The 27,439-nt window shown below is 34.8% G+C and overlaps 3 protein-coding genes across 3 annotated transcripts; 1 reads left to right on the top strand and 2 right to left on the bottom strand.

Annotated features, from left to right (window-relative positions):
* Window positions 1-1,380: 1,380 nt before the first annotated feature.
* LOC126856991 (telomere length regulation protein TEL2 homolog) lies at window positions 1,381-10,616 on the bottom strand. The gene is made up of 8 exons (XM_050606052.1): window positions 10,367-10,616; window positions 7,859-7,938; window positions 7,113-7,234; window positions 6,458-6,834; window positions 5,939-6,149; window positions 5,295-5,799; window positions 5,015-5,152; window positions 1,381-4,702 (listed from the first exon to the last, which is right to left on the bottom strand). Exons 1-8 carry the CDS (start codon window positions 10,405-10,407, stop codon window positions 1,869-1,871), a joined length of 4,308 nt encoding a protein of 1,435 aa, XP_050462009.1. The 5' UTR covers window positions 10,408-10,616; the 3' UTR covers window positions 1,381-1,868.
* A 463-nt stretch (window positions 10,617-11,079) lies between these two features.
* LOC126856915 (serine-rich adhesin for platelets-like) lies at window positions 11,080-15,028 on the top strand. Its single transcript, XM_050605928.1, has 7 exons — window positions 11,080-11,210; window positions 11,442-11,611; window positions 11,690-11,899; window positions 11,972-12,348; window positions 12,419-12,778; window positions 12,891-13,640; window positions 13,824-15,028. The coding sequence occupies exons 1-7, from the start codon at window positions 11,086-11,088 to the stop codon at window positions 14,538-14,540; spliced, it is 2,709 nt and encodes a 902-aa protein (XP_050461885.1). The 5' UTR covers window positions 11,080-11,085; the 3' UTR covers window positions 14,541-15,028.
* A 322-nt stretch (window positions 15,029-15,350) lies between these two features.
* On the bottom strand, window positions 15,351-16,530 carry LOC126856982 (U6 snRNA-associated Sm-like protein LSm1). The gene is made up of 3 exons (XM_050606038.1): window positions 16,318-16,530; window positions 15,685-15,869; window positions 15,351-15,597 (listed from the first exon to the last, which is right to left on the bottom strand). The coding sequence occupies exons 1-3, from the start codon at window positions 16,373-16,375 to the stop codon at window positions 15,424-15,426; spliced, it is 417 nt and encodes a 138-aa protein (XP_050461995.1). The 5' UTR covers window positions 16,376-16,530; the 3' UTR covers window positions 15,351-15,423.
* Window positions 16,531-27,439: the final 10,909 nt, after the last annotated feature.

Genomic DNA, 27,439 nt, shown 5'->3' with positions numbered 1-27,439 from the left:
TAAAATACACACAGTGATAAATCCTGCCAAATTTGTTCCCGCGTAATTTACAAGCAATAACGCCGCATATTATTGAAATTACACATATTTATGAGTTTCAGGAATGCTGCTTGTCATCGCCTTTGCATTTTAATGCGTAATTATTCAAACTCTATACATACCAGGCTGTTTTGTAATAATTGAAAAAGACAATGATTAATATCTTTATATATTATTCATTATTATTGTATATTGTTTGTATTATTTTTTTTTCTTTTTACCACCTACGCATATCATTTTTATACAAGTTCTAATTTTTAAGAACCGGTAAGGTATTGAATTATTTCATTTATACAAATCAGAATTATGCTCTATAAGTGATAATAAAAAATATTTTTATGCATGTATAATTGTCTAGTGTTGACTCTTTTATAAATTTAAAGAATTAGCTCATGAAAATTTTAAAATTATCTGTTCAATCAAATCCATTGCAATAACTAATTCAATAACAAAATAAAATTTTGGTTTATTAAAAGTTTTAATGCACACATATTGTGCTATGATACTTTATCTTATACTGATAATCCTTTATTGGAATGCAGAAAAAAACGTTGCATTGGACTGCTGCTGCTGCTGCAATTGGTTCTGTGACAGAGGTTGCATTGGTGACATGTATCCCATTCCCGGTGCTATGGGCATATAATTTCTCAACCCACTCATACATTTTTATATATCAGATTAGTAAGATAACATTCAAATTACAATGACTAATTTATTATGTAATTATTAAAGTGATTAACAGTAAAATAAATCAAAATCATGTTTTATTCAGAAATGTTATGCTATGTGTAATATTTATTTATCAGAAGTCAATAAGTTTATTAAAATGATATTTGATTAGAAAAAATAATAAATCTTTTCAAATCAACAGGTCATTAAAGAAATACTCACGTGTAATCTTGATCTGATGTTGTGGGCTATTGCTCGCCAATTGATTCATTGTTGGCGCTGGACCAATATGTTTTGCTTTACTACCCATTATATTATCAAGATCGATATTCAATCCCGAACCAGCCCAAGTCGAGCCAACTTGCGTAGAGGATGTCGTATTGCTAGATGTTTGACTTTGGATATTCGTAGATGTAGGTGGAAGAAGATTTGTTACAGGTGACAATCCGATCGTTCCTAAATATGATATACTAATCTTAGTTCATAATATATGCATTGTGATTGTTGACTCGTATATATATATATATATATATATATATATATATATATATATATATATATATATGTCGTCTTTGTATAAAAATTTGTGTTTCAATGAAAAGTTATACAAATAAAAAATAAACTCATTTTATTCATCTATGACAATTTACTTTTATATTATGTAACAATAAAATATTGCATTACAATTTTATTCGATATACTATATGTGTAACATGACTATAAGTGAAAAAAATCATGATAATCACATCATGATAAACACATATTTAATATTACATTTTATGTTAATGAATTGAACAAAATTTCCTCATGAAATTCAAATTCTTTCAATATTGTTAACAACATATGCATATTATCTGATTTATTTGATTAAATTATCAATTTTTTAAATTACATTATACAATAAAACTTTTATTTTAATTTTTTATTATATGTAATTTCGCTCCTTTATAAAATTGTGAATTTTACAATGTAGTCTTTTTTTTTGTAACTTAAATTAAGAAAAATTAATTCTAAAAAAAAATTTATCCTATGTGTAAATGTATACATATACATAAATAAATTTATAGTTAATGATTACTGTATAATACTATAAAAATGATAAAGAATTATTTCTGACACAATATTGTAATAATTGTGACTACTATTCTCTCTAATCTAGTCTATGCTATCTGAAAAGTGGATCCAAATATCGAATCAATAAAAGACAACACTTTTGCATTTAAAGCTCTACAATTCGCATCGTGTTCGCCATAGATGACATTCTGTGACAACACAAGCCATTCTCTTATTTCCATCAAGAGGTCAGATAATTCATCAACAATAGCATCTTTTGGCACTGCAATGAGAACGGATCCAATATTCTCTGTAACAACTAATCTCACTGTCGCTTCCTCATGATTCCTTACTGTCCAGGTAAGTTCTAATATTTCCTTGCCCATCTTTGGTGCCAATGGACAATTTTGTGCTGCTAACATTATGGCGGACAATGTTTTCAAGAAACGTAGCAGTAATATGTTCTCTTGATCAGTATAAATCCTCAAACTTTTCAACTTGTAGGTATCGTAACGGCCAAAACCGTGTAGAAGCGGATAGAAAAATGATGATACGACATTGCCAAAATGATTAATGTATATTTTGGGAGCTTTTGAGAGGCTATTATGAGCAAATCGTCTTGTACGCGATGCAATTCTCTTGTCGACGATTTCTCGCCAGTCTATAGATTGTTCTTCAGACGCTTCTAGATCAATGTCGATGTCTTCCTCGTACCACACTTGTTGTCTTTTACGTTCTTCCGTATCCATAAAGAGCGATATTCGACTCGGAATTCGTTTCTCCTTAATCGCCGTTTCAACTTCGTCATTATTTGCGTTATCAACATGGATTTTCGACAACTGCTTGGCAGATTCGGCTAGTATATCCAGAAACAATAAGCGTTGGCTGAGCGAATATTTTCCAACGTCCTCATAAAACTCTTTACACAGAAACTCGGCAGATTCTTTCGGATACACGATCACAATCGCTACGCAAGATTTGAAAATCACAAGTTCAAAGTTCTCGAAGTAACAATGTTGCTTCAATGTGACGAGAAGTTGCAAGAGTTCTATAGCAAAGGATACATCGTCGTTTGGTAGCTGCGTTAATATCAATTCTTCACAGACCGATAAGGATTCGGAAAAGATATCGGGATCGGAAATGGTTCGTTCGTCCGTTAAATTATCACGCACATCTCGTAGATACATCGGGCGTACTTTCTTGTACGGTTTGTCGTCATTCATATCATAAGGAACTAAATCATCATCGCTATCCAAATCTGAAGTATTCTCGCAATCTTGTTCCATCTGTTGTTCTTTTTTGTTCTTACTTGTTGAATTACTCTTTATTAACGAGTCATTTTTTAATGAAGACGGACTGTCTTTAATTTTTCCATTCGATAGCTTCTTCTCAAGATCGGGTAAAATATCGCATTCGACGCCCAATTCGTAAATTTTCCTACTACTCAGAGAATCAAAGATGATATTCTCGGTAATCAACTCATCACTTTGTACGTGTCGTTCTTTCGCATCTACAGTTGATGCATTTAGATTCTTTAGAGACTCGAGTAATTTCGACACTTTTGTAGGCATGTTGTCGTATTCAAATTTTAATTTTGGCATATCATCCGCGGTAGATAAGAAATTTATACAAATCTCGGCGGTCATCATACCCATCGCTCTTAGAGATATATTTGTGCACTCAAGATGAACAGATACTCCTGAAAGCAATAATTTCTGACACTGGTCTCTTTCAGTTTGTTTTAAATGATCTTTACATGCTTTTACAGACAGGATAATCAGCTTCGTAATGTATTCGTGCTGTTCCGCGGGTGCATGATTCAAAATACTTCCGTCGCTCCACATTTCCAAGAGTTTGATCAGTAATTCCGGTAAAATATTATTTTCATTCAAAAAGCATGACAAGTAGGAGATCAAGTTTGCAATTAAATTCTCATCCTCGTAGTAACGCATTAAAGGAATTTTCGTCGTTAAAATGTATCTCCAATTTTGTTCCATTAATAGATTTCCAAAAACGGAACGCATACCAAATTTAGGATCGCAACGCTTCAAGAATAATACCGCAATATATTCGATGGCGGCCGAATTTAATTCGCGAAATACGCTTTCAACCAAATGTCGCTCGTTCTTTTTATTTTCAAAACACCATTCCTCCAAAATATCGACAAAGCAGATAAAATTAATCGGTTTTAAGCTAATTACAATCTTGCTAATTAAAGATGAAAGCACAACTGTTCTTGGTTCAATATTACATTTGCATAATCCTTCATTGACAAATGATATCACGCGAAAGATGTGAAAACAGAGCGTATTCACGTAAACTTGCGGTGTGTATGCTTTAGGTGTATCAAACTGCAATTTGTTAGATATGCGGTTAGGCAAGGAGACCAAAATTTGTGTTGTACTCAACCAAGCCTGGTCTAATTCTTCCTCTTGCATGTAAGATTGCATCTCGTATTTACATGCATCCACTATTCCTGAAAATATCGCGTCGCTTTTCAATAAATTTTCCAGTAATATAGAAATAGCACGAATTTTCCTTTCATCTTTGGTCTCGTTTAAAGCTGTAGTTAAAGCCCTCAAAGACTCCGATAGCATGAAAATTGTTGCACCATCGACGATTATCAATTTTTCGATCAAGGGATCCAAATCGTTTTTATCTTTTATTAACGGCCAATTGCAATCAAATTTATCAATTATTTCTTCCAAGATTTTTCCATATAATACAGTATCCACTTTTGCATTGGAATCAAGATCGCTATATTTTTGAGCAGTAATAGGTCCCGGTAAAAATCTGGTATAGTTCAAGATGGATGATCTTATTCTTTCCAAATCGACGGAATTTTTAATACTGCACATGGGGCATAATATTTCCAATAATTGATTGGCGGCATTACTCGAGAGATTCTCAGTTGATGCAACATTCTCTTCGTTTTTATAGGCTGCAAGGAAAGGACTTTCTTGGGGGAATTATATTAGCATCAAACTCAGAGGATATATACCTCACATACGGATTTCCGAAAACACATGCAACAGCGGTTTAAAATTTCTTATATTTGTTATAAACGGAGAGCTAATTAGTGAATATCTTAAAATAGCTTAAAAATCCCAATCGTTTTAATGCATATCTCGGAATTTGAATTTGTATAATTATATCATGTTCCGTAAATATAATGTAATGCGTTATACGTGATTGTAAAATATGAGTAACTCGTAAAACAAAAGAAAAGTGTTTTTTAATTCTGCACGCTCACCTGCATAATTGGAAGGCGCGTTATTTATTTCTATGAAGATGTTCGTATTGTTAGAGCTGCTTATTCGATCATCAGATAACCTCATGGATGGGGTATTTAAACTATCTAAATCTGACAAAAGGTCTGTATTTGAAGTCACTATGTAAAAGAAAAAATATATCATAAGATATAAGAAATAAGATATCATTTACATATTATGAAATTATTAATTGTCTTATACAAAAATCCACTCTTCTATCAAATTGAACTTCAAAGTATTCATAACAATGTATGATCCTACCTGTATTGTTATTTGTTATCTGATTATTCAGACCTGGCGGTAAAGAATCAAGTAAATCATTGGTTGCTTTAGAGTTTTGCATGACAGCAGTTCCAGCCATTGTACCTGTTGTCGGCATTGTATTGGCGTACATTGCATTATTGATGTTCGCATTATTTGCCATCGGATTATTCATAGTCGGTATTGCCATCAAATTGATTTGCGGCTGACTCGGGGGATTGGATATAGCGACATTGTTAAAGGCAGACGTAAAATCAGCGAACTCGTCGTTGCTATCCTTCGTTTTAACCGTCACGGGATTATTAAATGCACTAGTAAAATCACCGAAATCTAAATTTGCATTTTGCGATTGAGCGATGGACTGAGTATTCGCCCTTGGATTAAAATCATCATCATCTAATCTGTTATTATCACTCTGTGATTCAAAAATATCATTTAATATATCATTTTTGGTCTTCTGTTTATTTGGCGATGATAAATTATTACTTTGTACCGATGCACTACTCTATAAGTAAAAAAGAATTAAAACGTAATTACAATGAAAACATCAATATTTCATATTTTAAGATTAAAAAAATTGAAAGAGAAGATTGATAATATAATATTTGTAAAAACAAAACAAATTTTATGTTTCTTAAACTTACATTAGATTGTTCTTTTCCATAATTGGCTGCTGCTCCAAGATCTACTTTCTTGATAGTTCTCGTTGTGCGTGCTGGGGATGTATTTGTAGAAGGTATAGATATTTGAGCAGGTTTACCAATTTGATTCATATTGTCCAATGTATCCCTGTATTCTCTCCCACCTTTCTTTGGGCTAGTATCGTTGTCTGAATCTTCTCTTTCGCCATCGTCACTATTACATAAAAATATGATAGTTATAAAAAGAAATGTAAGTTACAGCATATTTCTTTTAAGCAAATACTCATATATTGAATGTGTGAAATGTCTAATGAAATGATAGAAGAAGATATAAAGTATAGGGATAAATCAGTAATAAATTAATAATAAATACTTTGTTGATCGTTTCATGTATAACACATACCCAAAATTTAAACTTTAGAATATAAAATTATAAAACAATTGATTTAAATACTAACAAAATGGATAAAGACGTAGCAAACAGTGATTATTAAAAAAGAAAATGCAAACATATATATACACCTGTTATTTGTATCTTCAAATCCTTTTCCACGATTGTCCCAGTCGTTATATGTTTCTGTACTGGATTTATTCCATTTAGGATTGTCCATCCATCTGTCACCACCTCCAAATCTCATTCCCATCGCTTCGCTCGATAAACCGACGTATTTATCTTTATTTTTCTTAGCCTTCTTTCTTTCCTCCCTAAGTTTATCGTCATCTTGGATAAAATCAATCAATTCTCTAACTTTATGTCTAATATTTATTCCTTGATCTTTCCCGAACTCATCAATGCAGGTATAATTCTCTAAGGATCTAAGATCATAGATGTGTTCGCGTGATGACGTCACGACCCGTTCCGAACCATTACGAACTAAATAATTAAGAAGGAGCAATGACTGTAAGAGAACAAAAATAGAAATTATTCGTGAAACGATTAAATAGTTTTATTCACATATTTCTGAATTTTTACTAGTTATATAATATAGTTTGTAATATATAATTAATATAACATAGTTTATAATAATATATAATAACACAATTTCTCTCTCTTCTCTCTGTATTTTTGATGTAGTAGAGAGTATTTATTTTAAGGCAAACTGTGACAACATGCCTTCTCATATACAAAAAACTTGTAATGTAAAGTGTAATGTAAAATAAAGGAAAACGATCATACCTTGTACGTTCGCCGCCAATTTCGTTTATTCTCTTGCAACATTCTTTTCCAGAGCATGGACATCACCTCTGGAAATTGCTCGTACGTGAACGTGGCCTGAGCCAGCTCTTGCATCATCGCCCCTAAAAAAAAATGAAAGCGACGCATTCGATTAGGTAATTAATTTCTCTATTATCTCGCATTTTTCAAGTTATATTTCTAGAAATAAACATTATATACAGAATGGGCCCAAACGTTCTGGTCAGACTTTGAGATTTTATAGAAAATTTAATTCTGAACAAAAAGTTTCCTATAAATATTATATTAATATAAATATTTCCTATAAATATGGATCGAAAAATACTTTCTTAAAAAGTTAGCATCCAAAAACTTTTGAAATCACGCTTATTTTATACATTTTTACAAATATCAGGGAAAGTATGTGTTTTTTTTTTGTATATTTGAAACTCGTTATCTCAAAATCTATGGAACATACTACAATTATTTTGATCTCATATGAAAGATAATTTAATTCTCTACAACTTTTATTTCGGTACTTTTTGTTAAAAAACGCATACTTTCTCTGGTATTTGTAAAAATGTATAAAATAACTGGGATTTCAAAGATTTTTAGATGCTAATTTTTTAAGGAAGCATTTTTCGACATATGTTTATCGGAAACTTTTTGTTCAGAATTGAATTTCCTATAAAATCTCAAAGTCTGACTGGGACGTTTAGGCCTACCCTGTATACCACCGATAGTGATACCTGTAGGACCCCATGCATCATCATTGGTTGCTTCCCGAACTTTGGCCTCTGTTTCCGTGTAATTCATTACCACGTTGGTCCTATACACAAATGCAACTTATTTATATATATAATGTATTTCGCACGATAATTTGCAATATGCAGAACTACATATGTGATCATGTAGATAAGGCACTGAATTATGCGCGTATAATATTTCTATTCACTCTCATCGTGTAATACGAATTAATCAACAGTAATTATTTCCGTAAAAGAGCCTGATAAAGCCATTTAATAACCATTGCGTGTTACAGGGTATATATTGTTGATACCCTTCGTTCACAGATAACTTTTAGCTGGGAGGAAAGGAGAGATTGCTTACAATCTTCCCATAATTATCAAAGTCATTATATTTATAAAGAATAAAAGTATTAAAAGTACAGAATAAAAAAGAATAAAAGTATTAAAAATATTAAAAGAATTAAAAGTACAGCTATATAGCTTTTCTCTTTCTCTTTGTCTTACTTTTGATCTGCAAATACATATTTGTGCATATATACATACAATGCCACATTCGTGTGACAACAAAAATGCACACAGCCGTGAATTACGTAAATGATTACAGCTTAAAGTCATTAAATAGATTTGCGGTGTATCTCACGTGACTTTTATTACGCATCCAATTGATAATTTCGAAACGCATTCGTAAATTTAACATTAATTTATTAAAATTATTAATTCTCTATCTTCATTTTTAATGGTTTCTAATGAAATTAATAGTTAATTAATTTATTATTTCAAAAATATTATTAACAATATATTCACAGGAGAATGTACTAAATTTAATGTTAAATTTTCAGATACATTAAAATTTTCAATTAATGTTTCTTTGAAAAAAAAAATATATATCGATTCAGTTTTATTATCAATATTAATATATGTTTGAAATAAAAATATCACAAGCTTTATATTTAAAATTTGTTTTTGGCAAATTTAAAATATTTTGTTTACACACAAAAAAGTTACTCGTAACAATATTGCTATTCAAATTAATCATATGAATAATGATTTCATTTAAATAACAAATCGAACTGTCAAAACAAATTGGCTTTTAAACAGGCTTTAAATAGTGCGGAAGCTAAAATCGATATGAAGAATGGAAGAGTAAACGAGTCGAATATCTTCGTAATTCTAAACGGACATTCACACACGGATATACACACACATGCGAACAATACGAATTGGAATCACGTATCGTGCGATTGAGCTTCTCTACATAATAGGCATCAGGCGAATATACCTAATAATAATTGATGAACAAGAGATTGTGACATGTGTCTTTTGACATTCTCGATCAAAATTGTCAAAAGAATAAAAAAATATAAATTGATATAAACAAGAGCTAAAAACAAGAGATAAATTAAAACACAATTATTAAGATTCTGCGAGAAAGTTGAGTTTTCCAAGTCAATATTAAGAAAATATCGGAAGAAAGTAATTCGATCAGATAAGATTCGAAAATTTTCGAAATACATTTTTTCCCACATTCCACATTTCCACATTTCCTACATTCTCAATGAGCAGACAATATTTTTGAAAACGTTTTAAAAATTTTTGTAAAATATGTTTAAAAACATTAAAATAACGAATTAAGTCCCCTTTTAATCATTAAAAAAATATTTACATTTACATTTGCTATTTAAAATGAATATTTCATGTAAAATAAATATTAAATAAATATTATTTTTACAAGCATCTGTACAATGTATAATTAATGAATAATAAATATTAAAAATACATTTAAAAAATATATTTAAAAAATTGTCTGCTCATTAAGTTACTACAGATATTCTTATGATTTTTATGGACGATACCTCAATTCTAATCTCATTGTAGTTAAACATTAAGAGATTACAAGTGTACATAAAATTGAAGTGAGTTGAGAAAGTATGTAATTCCAAGAAAGTCGAATAGATATTTCGAAACGATTGTGGGAGTGTCGACAAGATAAATACGCGCGCACCTGAAACGCGCGACAGAGGAAATCTGCTATCTGTCATTAATATACAATTATTTTTTCGAAAAGTCGTTTTATCACCTCGCATCGCGTATATATATATATATATATGTATGGAACTTCAAGGTCGCGCCAGAAAATTATCCACGCCGTTCCAGTTTTACGAGTCTCTCTCCCTCTCGTCGCCGCTTCGCCTCTCCTCTCCTCGACGAGACATGAGGAAAGCGATTACATTACACTCTCGCGCGAACGATTGATGTAATCGACGAACTTGTCCGAATGTCTCCCCCGTTCCTTCCCGCGATAAGAATGGACGGCGATCGCGCGTGACAATTTCCTCGAGATTTTATTCTCTACAACAAAACGAGCACGATCTTTGACGTTTACGTGATCGTCGCGCGATCGAGGAGAGGCGAGGAATTGCAAATAGAAAATTAAACGGAATGCGCTTCGAAAAAAAAAAAGAAAAATCAAAATAAGGTTATATCGCGCACTTTCGACGAATGACTTACGCCTTGTCCATCAGCTCCCGCACTTTCCACATGTTCATCATGATTGCACGAGCGTTTTCGCGGACGATGTTTCTCCTCGCGCGATATCCTCTACGGCGGAACGCTATCGGCAGCACGTAGCTAAACTGTCGCCAGATGTTTTTCGGAGCATCTGATACCGCGACGGCGAACGGAACGTCACCAGGCAGTAGCCATGTTTTATCCCTTCCACGTTTACAGACATCCCGCGGCGGTCACAGGTGTCTCCCATTGCCACGATTGTACAGCGTAGTAATTTTTTATCTTTTTTTTTTACGGCATCAACTACACTATAGATGAGAGATCTGTTCGTACTGCCTTTCTGCACTCTAGGTTTCGCGCTCGAGAATTTATTTCTCAGCGTTTGGTGATACTGAATGCAAGGAAAATCCAAATATATGTTTATATATATATATATATATATAAAATATTATTATTAAATAATATATATAAAATATTACTTATTAAATATATTTTCTGTTCTATTCAGATTGGATGAATGGCGTTTAAAAAAAAGGGAGAAAAGAAACGTCTTGAAATTTCTTAAGCAAGATTCTAGAAACGCGTATTCGCATCTAGTTATTCCGTACATTATGACTGTTCACGGTTTCTGAGATGTGGCATCACTGCCAATGTCGTATTCAATATGTAGGAGCGCGTTTAAATTTTTGTATACATGTTACTACCCGCTGTAATCAACGATGGCAGATTTCAACGATGGAGTGGACGGAAAGCTGGCGTTTAGAATGCGAAAAGTTAATCCCGAACAATTTCACACGCTCGTAAGGATGCACCTATCCTTCGAATTGGATCTTAATACGGAGGAGTAAGTAAAGCCCCGGATCTCTCGATTGTATTTCCGTTTCGGCTATCCATACTTTTTGCGCGATTTATAACACCGTTGAAACGTTGCGCTTCTAATGAATAAAATTTATATCTTGTCTATTATTTCATCATTTTATTGATTTTAACGCTTGACTATTACCTCATTAAGTGTAGATGGTAATTTACAAATATGTTTTGATAACATCTTGGTCTTCGTTTTTTTTTTTTTTAGCAACGATGGTATTACTGAGAAAGCAAGATTGAAAAAATGGGGTCTTCTGAGCTTCACCAAAAAGCCCAAGTCTTCGGTTAACTTAGAAAAGGGTGCAGAAGGTGTTACATTGTCTGAGGATGGTATAAATCATGTGACCCAATTGATAGATTATTTGTCTAAAGAACAAAGTAAGAAAATATATTAGATAACAAAGGATTCAATAGATTTTTAAATGTATTTCTCTCTTTATGAATGTTATTTTACAGATATTGTGCAAGAGGGAATATTTCGACGTACTGGAAAGTTAACAAGGCAACAAGATTTAAAAACCACTATGTCTCAAGGTGTATCTTTGGATCTCGATGATGGTCGATTTAGTGTACACGATTGTGCCTCTGTATTGAAAGGATTTCTAGCAGAATTGTCGGAACCACTCCTCACAGATCTACATTATCCAGCACATTGTCAGATAGCTGGTAATAAATAGGAGCATATTATTTTATTTGTGTACAATACATGCAACATGTTTATATGCAAACTATTTGCAGAATTATGCAGTTTGGATGCAAAAACAAATGACACGAGATTATTGAGTTCTTTACAACTGCTTCTGTTGCTTTTGCCATCACCTAACAGAATTTTATTGAAAGCTATCCTTATTTTGTTGAATAAGACAGCAAGTTACGAGCATAGTAACAAAATGAATAGTGATACATTGGCAACTCTCTTTACGCCACATTTATTATGCCCACGAAAGTTGTCACCTGAAGCCTTGCATATCAATTCGCAGAATCTATCCTGTCTAGTTGCATTTATGATCAGAAAAGGTACGGAATTATTCGAGATTCCGCCGAAATTGGCTACAGATATAAGAGCATACTGGGTAGAGCAAGAAAGAAAATTGTTGAGCCCTAAGAAATCTGATGTAAGTTTCAAATTTAAAGTAATACTTTATCCTATCGCTTTGCAATATCATGAAAAATTTATAATTATAGTTGAACGAGTCGGTACAAGACACAACTGGTACAGCACACACTGTATTCAGTTTTGTCGATCGTAAATTAACAGCGAAAGCAAATTCTATACAAGATACACAGGCAGCTTTGGCTCAGCTCTATGCTCATATACAAGCTATGCCGGAATCAGCGAAGAAACGGCGACTTGTGAAACAATTTAACAAGGAGAATGGGCAAGGTACACCTAGGCATGTAAAGAACTGCAAAACCAAGAGTCTCGGAGATTCTATCAAGAAACATATTTTTCAAAAGAAAATCTTAGGACACAAAAAATGCATTGACAATAATATTGGATGCAATATCACGAGATCGAGCAGTGAAGAGAATATATTGTCAACAGTGAGTTTTCTTATAATCTATCTTTCTAAAAAATTCTTTGTGTGTTTATTACGTGTCTTTAACAATAGCATGTTTATTCCTCTTTTGTCTAATATTTGCATGTACTGTACAGAAACTAGAAGACTCATTGCTTCCGACAAGAATGCTTCTTAGCAAATCAAACGATGAATTTAGCACAGAAAACTGTGATACAATTAATAATGATCTTCTACATGCCAAACACATGAGTAATAGTGTAGATAGCTTTAAGAATGAAACTTTAACAAGTTGTAAAATAAAAAAGAAGCTCTGTAATCAATCTACAAACACGAGAGAGGAAGTGGATGAAAAAAATATGCAACACGATGCAAAACAGAGCTTAAATTTGATGGAACTCAGCTGGAGTACAAGTTTACAGGAGATTAATGTAATTAGTGACAATAATTCATCTGATACTGATGAATTGACGCAACAACTCGATCATCAAATAGAATCACCAGATGTGTGTTCTAATCAAAATGTAAATCACTGTGATAATTTGTTAACTAATGATGATGAATTAGTGCCACACAACTCGGAATCTATACCTGTGTTCACTGCAATACCAAACATAGAAACTTCCCCTAAAAAGACTTGTACATCGAACATAAAATCATCCGAAACTACTCTGAATGTTGAGACGCGTAATGAAAACGCATGCAATTTACAGTCTCCAATTGTAAGAAATAGATTCAGGAATGTATATGCTGTTCATACATCAACGCCGTCGAGTTTATTACGAAGCATGGTCACTAACGATTATATCTTGACTCCTATAACTAACAACGATAAAAGCATGAGTCCAATTACACAAAGTGCAACAAAAATGACAAAAGCCATGCAGGTATGTAAATATTTGAAAAGAAAAAATTACATATACTATATATATATATATATATATCATAATAATAATTAAAAAATATATATTTTTGAAATTATAAATATAGTTGAAATATAAATATAGTTAAAATTATATAATTTCACATTTTTCAATGAGAGATTACTAATTCTTCAATTTGCATAACAGGAAACTATGATGACCCCGCGCTCCAGAAAACCAGTAATGATAGTTTCAACTTCGAATCTTTGCAATCTTGTCACCGGCAATAACAGTTGCGATTTACGCGGATCGAATCTAGACATGGTTGGTACAATAAATTGCGCTTCTATTTTGGAAGAATCCCAAACATATAATAGCATGGACAATATTTTGCCTCATATGAAGGATGTCGAAAATAAAGAAAATAATGAGGTAGACACTCTCAAGAAGCACAATTGTGTTCAATCTCTTACGAATTGTTGTACTTGTACACAACAAAGTTCAATGTCTATAACGAGTACGTTTAGAGAATACTTGTTGTCGAGAAGTGTCTTAACTGCCAGTCCCGTTGATCTTAGTTTTACGTCGCGGACAGGAGATTTCGAGCAATCCGAATCTGATTTAAATCTGTTAAACGACGATACACTGTCCGATAGCTTACTATGCTGTTTGGACGGTAATCAGCCAGAGTCTGATACTTCCGGCATAGCATCTGGTAGTACAAATAATTCCACTGAAAAACTGGAGGAATCTTCTTCTCCCAGAAAACGAGGGACCAGTTTACAACGAAACGATTCTAAAAGATCCGCGAGGAAAGATACGGTCAAAAACATAAGTGAAGAATTAAAGAATAGGCCGCGGAATGAATCAGACGAAATAAATTCTGCAAAAATGCAAGATAGTTTTCAAGAGACGTCATTTTAATTTATTACGAGACTCGTTAATTATTAATATTAATATATCGTTGAGTATTATAAATATACATTTTTCTATATTTTGTATACATTGAAAAAGAAAGACAATTGCCACATTATAGTTTAAGTTTACTAATACGACTTTATATATAGTTTTGTTTCAAATATGAATTAAGTGCTTGACAGTAAATGGATTGTTTATTCTATTTATGTCAAATTAAATTATTATTATATGTATATAATGCAAGACATTAAAAAAAAATTATATATTTTCATTTTATAATGCAGCAGAGAAAGACATTTAAAAGAATTTAATTTCCTTTATAATCTTCATAACAAAAAATATAACATGTACACCTACTTGTGAGATGCAATTAAAATTATTTTTCCAATTTATTTCGTAAAATTAAATAGTTTAATATGTAACTATGTACATTTGGACATTAAATATAATTTTTTGTAACAAAATAAATCTTGCGCATTTATTTCTTGTTTAAGATGCACAAGATTTATAAATATATGAAAATTCTACATGCATTTTACACAACGCATGCAGAATGTCAATTTTATTTATAAATAAAATTAGATTACGTGATGTAACTCATAATATGATATTTATTTTATATAATCACGATTGGAACTACAAGTATATTATTCAAAATTAATATATAATTATACTATATATAAGGTCGTGTAACATGTTTAGTTAGATTTTATCATTTTTTATTTTTATAAATATAGAAAAGATAACTGAAATTTTTCAGATATTTTGCAACTACAATATTATTTTGATAGAAAAGTAATATGTTATACTGAAATCTCATGTAGTAGTTACATTTAATTAACATAAAATAATTACAGCTGATACAAAAAAATAGCTATACTTTTGTATGTCAATACATATCATCGTGACTTAAATCAGGTATATATGAAAATCCTCGCTCTTTCAAAGCTTTATTCATTCGTTTTTTCTGTTCTTGTTTTGATTCTTGTTCACGCCTTTGAGCATCCAAAATTTCATCTACTGTCACTTTTTTTAAGGGTAGGACTTTTTCCTTTTCTATATCCTGTAATATAAAAGTATTTATTTAAGTATCGTATAGAATTATAAGTATCAGTAAAATTACAATATTTTCTATTTGTAAAACGCTTACTATTTCCCCTAAAAGTACAACATTCTCTCCTCTTACTATGAAAATACCTCTTGGAATGTCACCATATTCTTGACCGACATGAATTCTTTCAATGGTACTTTGAAGTACTATATTAGCAAATTGATCGACACTTTTAAGATATCCGATTAACGTTCTGCCATCCCTCAACAAAACCATAAGCTTTTCTAGAAGTAAATGTAATATGATTTAAAAATATTGTTTAACACAACATGAATAAACCCTTTATTAAACAGTTCCATGTATTAAAAAAAGTTTTATTTAATAATTTGAGTTTTATTTGAAAATTTAAGTAATATCTTTCAAATTATAAAATATAACTATAATTTAGAAAATAAGAATATAAATCCTTCAAGTTATAGACAATTTTATATCTTTCTTGATCTTTTGTAATATATAATTTTATTGCTGTTTGTAAAATCACTGTATTTGTGTGATTTATCATTTAAAATAACTTATTTTGTGGCATAATATAAATTTTGCGATATACTGTACGAGTAATCGTACTTCTTTTCGAATATCAAACATCGTAAATGAAAAAAACAAATCGTAATAAGAATATGCCAGGATATAATCGAAAAAAACAACACATATAAACACTAATCAAATATATACTTTCGAGTTCTTCGAGCAGAGATGCCGTTCCTGGTGGCAATTCATTAGTTTCATTCATTTTGCTCGACAAATCAACAATGAAATTAAATCACCAGACACTTGTTATGAATTAATGTCCGACGTCAAAAAAATAATTCTACTTTCTTAGCGTCAGAAAGAAATCTTTCGTCTAAACAACGCTGTTCCATGAGACCTGCGATTCAGGTAGAGAACTTTATTTTTCATAAATGGTGTGGTAAATGGTACAAGTGTTGATAATGTAAATCCCTCTTTATTAACTCGGTCAGTATACAAAACCTACTAATCGACGAAAGCGTTAATCGTTGATTTTCAAATTCACAGATGGCGCTTACGTTAGTTTCGGCGCGACGCAGATACAACTCGTCCGACATTGTGCGACGCGGTCCTTGTAAGCTTTTAATTCCGAATAAATCCAAGTTAAAAGGCTGAGGAAGCGGCCTTTTAACATTCCAGTGATAACCCGGCACTGCAGCTTCGGATGGACGAGACTCTCTCCTGGCTGTTTCTCGTCGCCACCTCTCGAGTTTGACTCACAATTTTCATGTCGTCAACTCCCGAAGGAAAATGTTTGAAATGATCGACGCGACGTTACGTACGTAAGTCAATGTTATTTATTTCTATTTTATATATATGTTTTGACTAGGAGCAAAATTTTCGAGCTAAATCCATGTTTGTGCAAAACAGAAAGGTTGCAAGAAATATAAATATTAAAAAAAACTCAAAATATAACAATATATTTAACGACGCAAAACCTTGCCGTAAACGTGTAATAGTAACAATTAATTCCCAGTTTTTAACGAATAAGTTTAGGAAGCGTAAAGGGACTATCAAAATAAGGCAAACTCTGTGTCGCTCTTTCTTTATATGCACGTTTAAGTGATCGAATAAAGCGACGATTACAAAGTCTGAATCACATTTAAAATTCAATAACCATCGTAAATATAAATTTGATATAAAAAGAAAAACATAAATATCAAAACACAAAGTAGGAGAGAATAAATACTCGAACGGAGCGAAACAATGAGATTCTCCAAGGTCCGACGCATTTTCACGACGCACCTGGGTCATCTCGGCGTCGAGCGCCTACCAGAGGACTTTGCTTTATGTGGACACTTTACGCTCCCGATTGCGAACGACACCGGAACGCTCTCAACTATACCCTCCGTCGCCGATCAGAAACCCCTTTCGATCGCAAAACGACGAGCGAGCGAGCGAGAAAGAGAGAGAGAGAAAGAGAAAGAGAGAGAGGAGCGCGATTTAATTTAGAAGCCTGTGAAACTGTGTGTGCCGGCGTGTTCCCTTCAGGCTTGCAAGTCTACCGCAAGTCGGCGGCGCGTTTTAATAATAATAATCGCGTGCTCTCGGCGACGGAGACCGAGCTTTCTCATAAACCAAATCCGTCGACCCGACGACGACGACGACAAATCTTATCGGAGCGAACGATGCGGTATTTGCACCGAGTGCGCCTCGATTTAGCCTCAACCATTTCCATATCGGGGATTTTCCCGAGAAGATTTATCACATATTTTCTTGATTAGCATTCCTTGTATATCTATATAAAATTATTATATCATAATCTTATCAATCCTCTCCAATTGCAAATTGATACATAATATGAGAAGAAAGAAAAACATATTAATAAACAAGTTGTATATATAATATTTTTAAATATAACAAATATGTAATGCATTTATTACATCGTGTTACATATTAAATGTCAAATATAACATATGTTTGTGACGTTTAAAGATATTAGGTACATATCTAATTATTTCATCTTCCTAAATAATTGGATATATTTTCTCTTTTTTTATGTCACATTTATTTATATCTGAACTCGGCTTTACAGATCGCAATGTGCGACACTCCTTACTCTATGATGTTCGCAAATTATAGCGGGTGTGGGCATCAAGGTAAATGTAGAGTATCGTAAAGAAGTTCCGATAGAACTCTGCCCGCTGTTGGATACCGCGTGGATTTCGGCGTGGCTGTACGGTCGCATTTGAAATTCAGATAAAGCGGTAAGGTTTACGACGCACCGGCTTAAAGCCGATGGTACTTGCGGGCGTAAGAATCACGGGGCTCTTCGCTTTCGAAAGCGAGAGATTAATTCACAAATATGATCATTCAATCTATCGCGCTAATATTTGATAAATACGATTTATGATTTCGGCTTCTTTTTTCTTTCGTGAAAAATTTCGTCAACGTTGATGTTTCTGGATTCTCGCAATAAAGAGTTATCGCTCGGCGGAGAGATGCTGTCCGATTCGAAGAGTCCCCGCCGATAGTCGTTCCATTCAGTACGAAATCGAGCGGGGTCACGAGTCACGATCAGTCGTGCCGAATAGGAGTCCAAAACGATTTAATGCTTGGGCAAATGATGGTCTTGGGAAATTGGCACCGCAAATACATACATATAGCGAAACGATACGACGAGATTGTAGAATGGAGCGCGAAAGGCGAGGAGGGGAAGGTACGCGTTAGTGGACGCGAGATGGATGAAGGAGTGGCAGAGGGGGAAGGGGGGAATAGTTCCTCACGCTGCGATCGTTTTGTCCTTAAACGCTTAGTAAAAAAGAGCTGGACACGATTTACGCTTGATTACAGCCTTGGCGTAGGTCAAAAGTCGAAACAAAATGACTATCGATACCGATGAGAGCGACCGAGAGGAGATTATAGGTAACGACTAATAATGCGACTCGATCTCTTCCCCCCTACCCCTGATCACCCATCCTTCTCCCCCGCTGCCTTCATCACCTCCCCGAAGCAGAAACGAGCCGCTCTAAAGGGCGCTCAAACGCTTGATCACCCTTTCCCCGCTTCGTCTACGACGTCGACTCGACACATTCAACGAGTTGATCCGGAATAAGATTTACTTTATTCTCGCGTCTCAATTTGGGAATAAATCGGGCGCAAAATCAATTTTTGGCGAATTAAAACGCTCAATTCGTTTATTCGCGAACAATGACGGTCGTATATCGATAATTGGACGTTGATTTTACGTTTTTTTGCGTACGTATCGCGCCGACAATTGACATCACTAAAATTATACCGGTTTCAATTCCCGAAATAAACTTCGCACTCATGCATAAGTCGTTTCGCGGTTCGCGCTAATCGATCGATTCGACGAGATCGGTTCGATCGACTCGACGAGAGAAGAGACGGCGCGACCGCGACAAAACGCGCTCCTCTCTCTCTCTCTCTCTCTCTCTCTTTCTCTCTCGTCCCTCCCCCTGCGCGCTTTTCCTTTCTCAATCCTATATTCCAAAATGGCCGCCGACGGCTTGAGCGCGCGCGAGTGGAGGCCGTGGAGCAAAAAAGGACAAGCGTAATAACATAGTATCATTAATGGCCGGGCAATTTCAACGTGTACGAGTACCTTCCCTTTCTCTCTCCTTCTCTCCCTCCTACGTTTTTCCCGCCTTCTCCTCTTCTCGCTCTCTCAGCTTCCCTCTGTCAATTCCTTCTCTCCCCCTCTTTCTCTCTCTCTCTCTCTCTCTCTCTCGATCTTTTTCTCTTTCTCGTAGCTCCTTTTCGTTTTTTTTCTTTTTTCTTTCGTGACCACTTTTTTCAACGTCGCCCTGATCACCCTGTGTCGCTTTTATGTCATTATACGTAGCGTTGTTTTAAATAGGCGCACATCTTTTATCGAAAGAGGGATATCGAGTTCACATAGATTTCTAATCGGTCACGAGAAAACCTTGTTGATTTACCGCTTTTAACATTAAAAAGGCCGAAGAGGCAAAGAGGCTATGATCAAATTTCATTTTTCTTCTACATCACATGACAGGATCAAAAATGAAAATAGAACAACGCGTATAAGAAGCTATTCTGCATCTTTTTCAAGTTAAAAGAAGATAGATATTTTCATTTTTATAAAATTACTTATAATAAAAATTTATATTCCTCTTGCTATCCTTAAACCATTGAGCACATTGAAATAGGATTTTAATTAACATATTAATATAAGATATATAAATTTGCATAGATATATAAATTCATTAATATTGATAAATGATTATTTTAAATCAGTCCCATATATAAAAGAAATATCTTGTTAATATTTTTATCCCCTATCTCTCAAATGCTATATTTTGCCCATTTCTATGAAAAACAATTTATATTTGTTACATTCTTCCGAATATTTTTGAATGCCAATGTGTAAGCGTTGTTGCATTTGCAATTGCAGTGTTGTTACGAATCCCCCCGTAAATTCTTCACACGGCGTTTTATCAAACGCGTATTCACTTTTATAGCCGCTGAATTATTCCCAGCGGCGTTGAATATTTATTTTACATTTAGAGAGGTGTCATTGTGTGATTCGGCACACGATTGGGAAATTGAACCTCGTTACAAAAAACAGAGAGAGAGAGAGAGAGAGAGTAAAATTTCCGATCGCTTTTATAAATGTATAATGAAAAGGACGCGTAAAATGTACGCCGCGCCGCATCTGATGTTTCGGAACAAAAAAACAATCGGTGTCCATCGCCAAGGGCGGCTGCTGGCCGCGCAAATGCGAGGACATCGGTCTGTCTCAATTATTCAGGTAATTCGCTGAACACACAACACATCGGCGGCCGGATGACTGGCGATCAAATTTCCTTTTGTCATTCACCCGCGTGGCGGGTGTTTTTGCACGTTTCCTCCTCGTCTATCGTGCGAGCGCGGTTATCGATGCGACACGACGCACTCGTATATATTTACGAGATGTCGAATATTTTGTCGCACCAAACTGTTGGACAATGAAATTAACGCCCTATGCGTCGCGAATCCGCTCCCACGCTCTTTTTTATTAGCCTTCATTTAATGCCGACGTAGCGCGGTTATGTATTTTCGCCGATACAATGTGCGATATAAAGAGATTTTCGCATTTATATTATATTTATACACTCGATGACAAATTTGTTTATTTATTCTAAACACGTATTATGACAAGAAAAAATCCTCTTATGAAAATATCAATAAACTTATAATATTATTAAATAATTTTATTAATTTTCAAAAAATATATCTCTCTTCCACGTGAAGCTTCAATTTACACATAAACTACGTCTTATAGAGTCTCGAATTACGAGGAGCTTTGCGGTTTCTCTAACACCCGAGAGAATCACATCGTAACTTTGGACCAGGAGAACTTATGTTGGCGAAGGGTCTCGCTGCGTATGCTGCCTGGCGATGCATGCACGTCGCTTAACACAACCAACGGCGCATTGCCTGCACACATAGAGATGCGCGCGTGCGTACATGTATATGCGTGTTACGTATGTGTGTCGGCGGCGTGCACTTGCAACGCGACGCATCGCCGGCACCACGACCGTGCTATACTTGGGCGCGATGCCGAGATTAAACCGTGCACCGGCGCGATTACGATCCGGCAGTATCCGATTGGCCGCCGCTTTGTCGAACGGCAGAGGCGGAGCGAGCGCGTAATGAGTTTCTAGCTTAGTACTCTCTCTCTCTCTCTCTCTCTCTCTCTCTCTCTCTCTCTCTCTCTCGCTCTTCGTTCAGCATTTGATCTCTTTCGCCGCTTCGTTCCTCTCTCGCTCATTCCTACACCACCACCCCTACCCACGCAACCCTTCTCGTACACATACGCGTGTGCCACACACGCACAGGGATTTTTTTTTTTTTCTCTGAACAAAGAGCGCGCGAAAGCTCGCGTATCTCTTTCTTTCTCCCGCCGTCGTTTTGTGCGCCTCGTTTGTACGATACTTTGTATCGACGCGATGTGCCGTGATGCTGTTGCAGTGGATTACAAGACTTTTTAATCTCGCACCAATCGAGTTTTGTAGTACTACTTGTCCATGCAGTTTTTCAATTAAACTTTCATCGGGCGCGCGCTCTTGATTCAAAGACTTACAGCAAACGAAACGCTAGTAATAGGTATCGAAAAACGAGCGTCGCTATTTCATAAATCGATATCGTAGTAAAATATCGATGGCAAAACACCGGGCATTAGTTCGGTACTATCAGTGTGTTTTCCAAGTATCGATGTTCTCGATACTCCGCACTCTTGATTTATGTCAACGTGAAACTCGAGAACCACACGGGCTGCGATTTATTTATCGCACATAGCGTTTCCGCGAGTTGCATTGGCAATAAAATTGATTCGCGCATTATAAGGAAAGTATGAGAAATATTGTTGGCACGTAAGTGTCATTTTCCATTACTCATCTATATAATTTATATGGAAAGAAATTTTTCAGGGTTAAATTATTTGTTTTCTTGATTTACCGCGCGCGCGGATTGATGGAAATATCTCGATTAATGTACGTGTATTTCTTTTTCATTCTATTCGGTAGACTGAATGCGAATGAAATGACATTTCACATATCGATGACGGCAGAAATAGAAAATACATCATTTGCAATTATTTCTTATATTATGCGCCTAACTGATCTTTCTGATACGCAATAAAGTCATTATGAGTTTTTAGGTGATAGGAATACTTCAAATGCAGAGATTCTTGAAAATATAATTATTTAAATAATTTTTTGTTTAATAAAATATTTTTTTCTTTAAATTATTAATAAAGATGAAATTTTTAATGAAATAAAACATATTTAAGATATTTATTTTTGTCTCGTAATATCAATTAAATATTTCAAATTTTTTAAAAATATTTTACATTAATTATTCATAAAATTCAATAAAAATAATAATTTATAAAATTTGTAAATATTATATACTTTTTATTCTAATATATAATTAAATATCTTTCTGTTCACCATTTTTTATTTTAATTATATATCAAATATCAGAGAGAAAAAAATGTCTTATTATTTACACTTAAGTTTATTAATTTATTTTAAAAAGTATTTAAAAAATTGAAAACCTTCATAAAGCTCAACGTGAAATAAGGATGTAATAAAAATGTAAAATTAATGAAAGTATATATGTGTATATAAATATAATGAAATGAATACGATTGAATCAAAGAGCAAACTAACGTAAGTACAGAGGTAACAATGTTTAAAGATACGATGCAGCTGCACTTCGTATACATATAATCCCCTTCTTTCTCATCGGTGGCAATTGTAATACCTATTTATTGCCGGTGCACGATCTCGACCGCGTGCGCAAGCCTCCTAACAAATTATGCAGAATAACGCAGCGTTAATTATGGCCGATTGCGATCGCATGATATGATATTACGAGATGGGCCTTCGGTTGTATCACTCCGCACGGGCAATTTGTGACCCCTATACAAGAACGTCGGGTATGCCCATTAGTTTCTTTATATACGCGGCCCGCAAGCGTAATCGCGGGCTAGTTGCGCGTACCTATTAAATCCCTCGGTTTGTTTGTTCGCTTTTTGACGGCCGGCATGCCGGTGCTCCATCCGCCGTTCCATCGAACGAGATTGAATCGGGCCGGAGTTGCTGATGAGATTTGTGTGAAAAAAACGATTAATATACCTCATTTCTCGATTATTATTTACTAAGGATACGGGAATTGCGAGATACACGTTTATTTATCTGTCGAATGCTAGCAGACGCGCGTGTGTATAAACAACTCGTTCTCTCTCTCTTTCTCTATTTATTTACATTCATGTCTATTATTATTCTCTTTTTTAAATTACGAAACGAGAGAGAGAGAGAGAGAGAGAGAGAGGGGGAATAGTTTCTGTTTTATTCATTTTCATATAAAATCAAAATTATTAGTCTAACTTCGGCAGAAAAAAAAAACTTCTGCAGGACACAAAGTTTCATCAAAGAATTAACATCTCTCTTTATATCGATAAATTCTGATGCGAATTATTTTACTCGCAGCAACGTTTCACTCTTCGCGTTGCTTCTTTGCGCGCGACTCCTGAAAATCGATGTCGACACGACGAATTCGTGAAACATTTAAAAGTTCTCGTTGGTGCTCTTCCATTGTTGGCCTAATACGAATGAGCCGGTATCCTTGTCGATTCTGCATTCTTCATGAGAGTCGCACTCCGCCTAAAACGAACGTGACAAACACCCGACGTTTGCGGTAAAAATATCTGTGTCCTGCGACAGTTATTGCGCAATTTTTTTCCGTGCATAAAATCTGCTTCTCTCTCGCGAATTGCAAAAATAAAATATACAATGCAAAACTATAGATACATATGTATACACTGTAATTTATAAATAAAAAAACATGTTATAAAAGGAAAGAAAAAGATCTATATAATTGAGACGCGATAATTTTGGCGATATAAGAATCTGACTGAATCTCGCCACAAGGATCTCAGCCGAGAGGAAAGGTTTGTAATTACGAAGGTGATACAAAAAGACAAAGAATATCCATCCGCCTACTAAATATCCATTTACAGTGATATGACCGATTTCGGGTTAATCATTTGGACGACGCGAACGGTATGCATTAAAGTTGATTTCTTTCTTCGCGAAAAAAATAGCCTTAAAAATCTTCTCTCTCCAGTGGCCCCCGTGGTGGTATCGCATCCAATCTCGGACGACCGCGTCCTCCCGAAGCTTAGCTCTCTCCGACCGGGAGAAAAGAAACGTTAGGGGTCTAATCGCGTTAGGTGCTCGGTTCGCCATGTTGCGCTTTCTGGTCACGTACCGCCGTAAAACAAAGGAACATTGAGCGAGACCTCACGCAGGCTACGCCCCTTAATATTTAATCCCTCATTATTGGGCCGAGGCCGAGCTTTTGAGACAATTGGCAGTTTTACTAGCCAATAAGGTATCGCGGATACTGGCAGGAAACATTACGATCACGCGTGCAGATCACACCAATTCCCGGGCAAAGGCTAACGGAGAAACGGAGAACGATGTATTACGATTACCTACTATGATAGGATATTATGTCGAAATAAATTCGCAGTAAAGTTAATTGAGAAAATTCTGTATAGTGCGATTAAACAATTAAATAGATTATAAAGAATGTATAAATAAAAATATTATTACGTTTTTGTATAATTTGAATATTTATATATATATATATATATATATATATATATATATATATATATATGGGTATTTTGATGTGTAAAAGAAAAAAAAAAATTAAGATTGAATTTCGTGCCTTAAAAAATCGCACGTACAGACCACGTGCGCGCGACCACGTTGTCTCTCGTGACGTAGTTATATACTACGGCCCTGTTTTTGACCCAAGAGACCTGCTATAATGAAATTAGAGTTCTCGTTGACTGAGGCGAGGTCCAACGCCGAGAGCGGCGCAGCTGTTGAAATATCACTGCTTTTGCAAAAGCTGGCCACACTCGAGCGGTTGGAGAGAGGAGGAGGAGGAGGGAGAGGGTCCGGAATGGATAGACCAAGAGAAAGAGAGGCAGCGAGAAAACGAGAGAGAAATTTGTAAGAGACAGCGTGATCGAGCACCGGACATAGCGCGCTATAATGAAAACATGGCCGCCATCTGAAAATCCGGGATGATTTTGAACACAAAAGTCTGGTTAAAATTTCCTTCAATATGCGCCCTCCCCCCCCCCCTCCATCTGTTAAAAGACGAATGCTATTGTACCTCTCAATCATTAAATGGCGTAGGATACTATTGGTCGATGACATCGCGTAAAATTCTTTTCTCGATTTAAAATAATGATATTACGGAATATTAATCAAATTTATTTGCTTCCTCTTCTGCGATATTTGCGATATATGATAATAAAATAATATTTTTCATAAAAATTCGTGGGTTTTACATTAGCGAGTGTGTCTATCGATCGAAGCGGAAATGTCGCGAGAATCCACCGTATCTGTCGCCGATCGTATCTGTCGTTAATCCGATTTTTCGTTTAACGGGAAACGCAGTGACTTGTCCTCGGCTGAATTTCATGGAGCTCGAAATTAAATACAATTTAATCTCGGGACGCGCGGTCGTAGCCCGGGATGCACGCAGAAGTCTGGTTTACGTCATCCGTAACCACTTAGCGTATTGGAGTTTGATTTATCTTCCGAGCCAAACTGCTGCCTGGGGAGGGCGGCTACCCTCTCAATGTACTCTATTGTATTTCTATTAAGTCACGTTCCTTCGCCCCGCACGATCGTACTGTATCTCCCGACATTTCACCCTCCTATGACGAGATCGTTGGCCGCGCCAGCACGTGTTTTTTAAACGCTTCTGCATCAAGAGCGTGCCAATTTAATCGAGAATTGAGTCAAGAAGAAAAATACATACGTTAAGTAATATGTAAGTCCAAAAAAATTGTATTAAACTTTTCAAGAGTAAACGAGAAACAGATATATAAAAATCACAGTTAAAGTATATCATAAATTCTATATAATATTTTTAACGCGAGATGCGACGTCAAATAAATTCTCTCTTTTATTCTTTCATCTTCCTTCATCTTACTGGAATACGCCATTGTGAAACTTTTTTACGGGGTAACGTAAAACGAAGTTAGGGCCACTATGCGCCAACCTGATATTCCATTAAATTGCAATTAGCGCTAACCATGTAGGAATGTTTCATGCCAATTAAAGATTTAATTAATTAATTAGTTAACTCTTAATTCGTGGAACGCCAATGAGACGCCTTTTCGACGATGATTTAGATGAAGATGTCGCGAGACGGTAAAGCCGAGAGTATAAATCCACTGTAACGGATTAATTTCATCGTGCCTCGAAAGCAACGAGTATTTAATCGCACTATGCCATAACGCCGGCTGAGTATAATATTTACGCGCTTCTTAATCTCGTTCAAAATGTAAATGAGTTAGCCGACAATGTATGATCCCCGAATCTCGTGGCGTTAATAGTAAAATAAAGCAGCGAAGAAAATAGATGGCGGCGCAATTGAAAACTACAGCGTGTATAATTCACAAATTTTTCATGACAAGCATCATTAATTTTAATAGCCACTTTTCAACTTTATAATTTTCCTTTATTTAATTATTTATTTAAAAGTGACTCCTTTTTCAATAAATACGACGTCTCTCTTCGGAGATGCGATAATTATCTCGATCGGTCGAACGTGAGTCATACAATAATTGAAAAATTATAAACACCGTTTCTTAACTCTTGGTCGGTCGCCTTGCCAGCGGAAATTAACCATTCTTTTATCTCTTCGCGACGTTTTACGCGTCTCAGCTTGGAGTTCCTCTTAATCAATCAAAAAATCATGAAGAAATGAATTAGGTAGTAATTCTCGG

The sequence above is a fragment of the Cataglyphis hispanica genome, chromosome 20, assembly GCF_021464435.1.
Source record: "Cataglyphis hispanica isolate Lineage 1 chromosome 20, ULB_Chis1_1.0, whole genome shotgun sequence".
Taxonomy (NCBI): Eukaryota; Metazoa; Arthropoda; class Insecta; order Hymenoptera; family Formicidae; genus Cataglyphis; species Cataglyphis hispanica.
This window is presented reverse-complemented; position numbering and strand designations above follow the sequence as displayed.

What these genes read in the sequence shown, in the direction of transcription:
- LOC126856982 (XM_050606038.1), bottom strand. Translation starts at nt 16,375, where the DNA reads ATGAATGAAACTAATGAATTGCCACCAGGAACGGCATCTCTGCTCGAA. An exon ending in TCTGCTCGAAGAACTCGAAA is followed by an intron (nt 15,870 to 16,317) that starts GTATATATTTGA and finishes ATTTACTTCTAG; the next exon opens with AAAAGCTTATGGTTTTGTTG. An exon ending in TTGTACTTTTAGGGGAAATA is followed by an intron (nt 15,598 to 15,684) that starts GTAAGCGTTTTA and finishes TTTATATTACAG; the next exon opens with GATATAGAAAAGGAAAAAGT.
- LOC126856991 (XM_050606052.1), bottom strand. Translation starts at nt 10,407, where the DNA reads ATGATGAACATGTGGAAAGTGCGGGAGCTGATGGACAAGGC. An exon ending in TTTGAAGATACAAATAACAG is followed by an intron (nt 6,150 to 6,457) that starts GTGTATATATAT and finishes TTTATGTAATAG; the next exon opens with TGACGATGGCGAAAGAGAAG. An exon ending in GATAACAAATAACAATACAG is followed by an intron (nt 5,153 to 5,294) that starts GTAGGATCATAC and finishes TCTTTTACATAG; the next exon opens with TGACTTCAAATACAGACCTT.
- LOC126856915 (XM_050605928.1), top strand. Translation starts at nt 11,086, where the DNA reads ATGGCAGATTTCAACGATGGAGTGGACGGAAAGCTGGCGTTTAGAATG. An exon ending in TTGGATCTTAATACGGAGGA is followed by an intron (nt 11,211 to 11,441) that starts GTAAGTAAAGCC and finishes TTTTTTTTTTAG; the next exon opens with CAACGATGGTATTACTGAGA. An exon ending in TTATTTGTCTAAAGAACAAA is followed by an intron (nt 11,612 to 11,689) that starts GTAAGAAAATAT and finishes GTTATTTTACAG; the next exon opens with ATATTGTGCAAGAGGGAATA.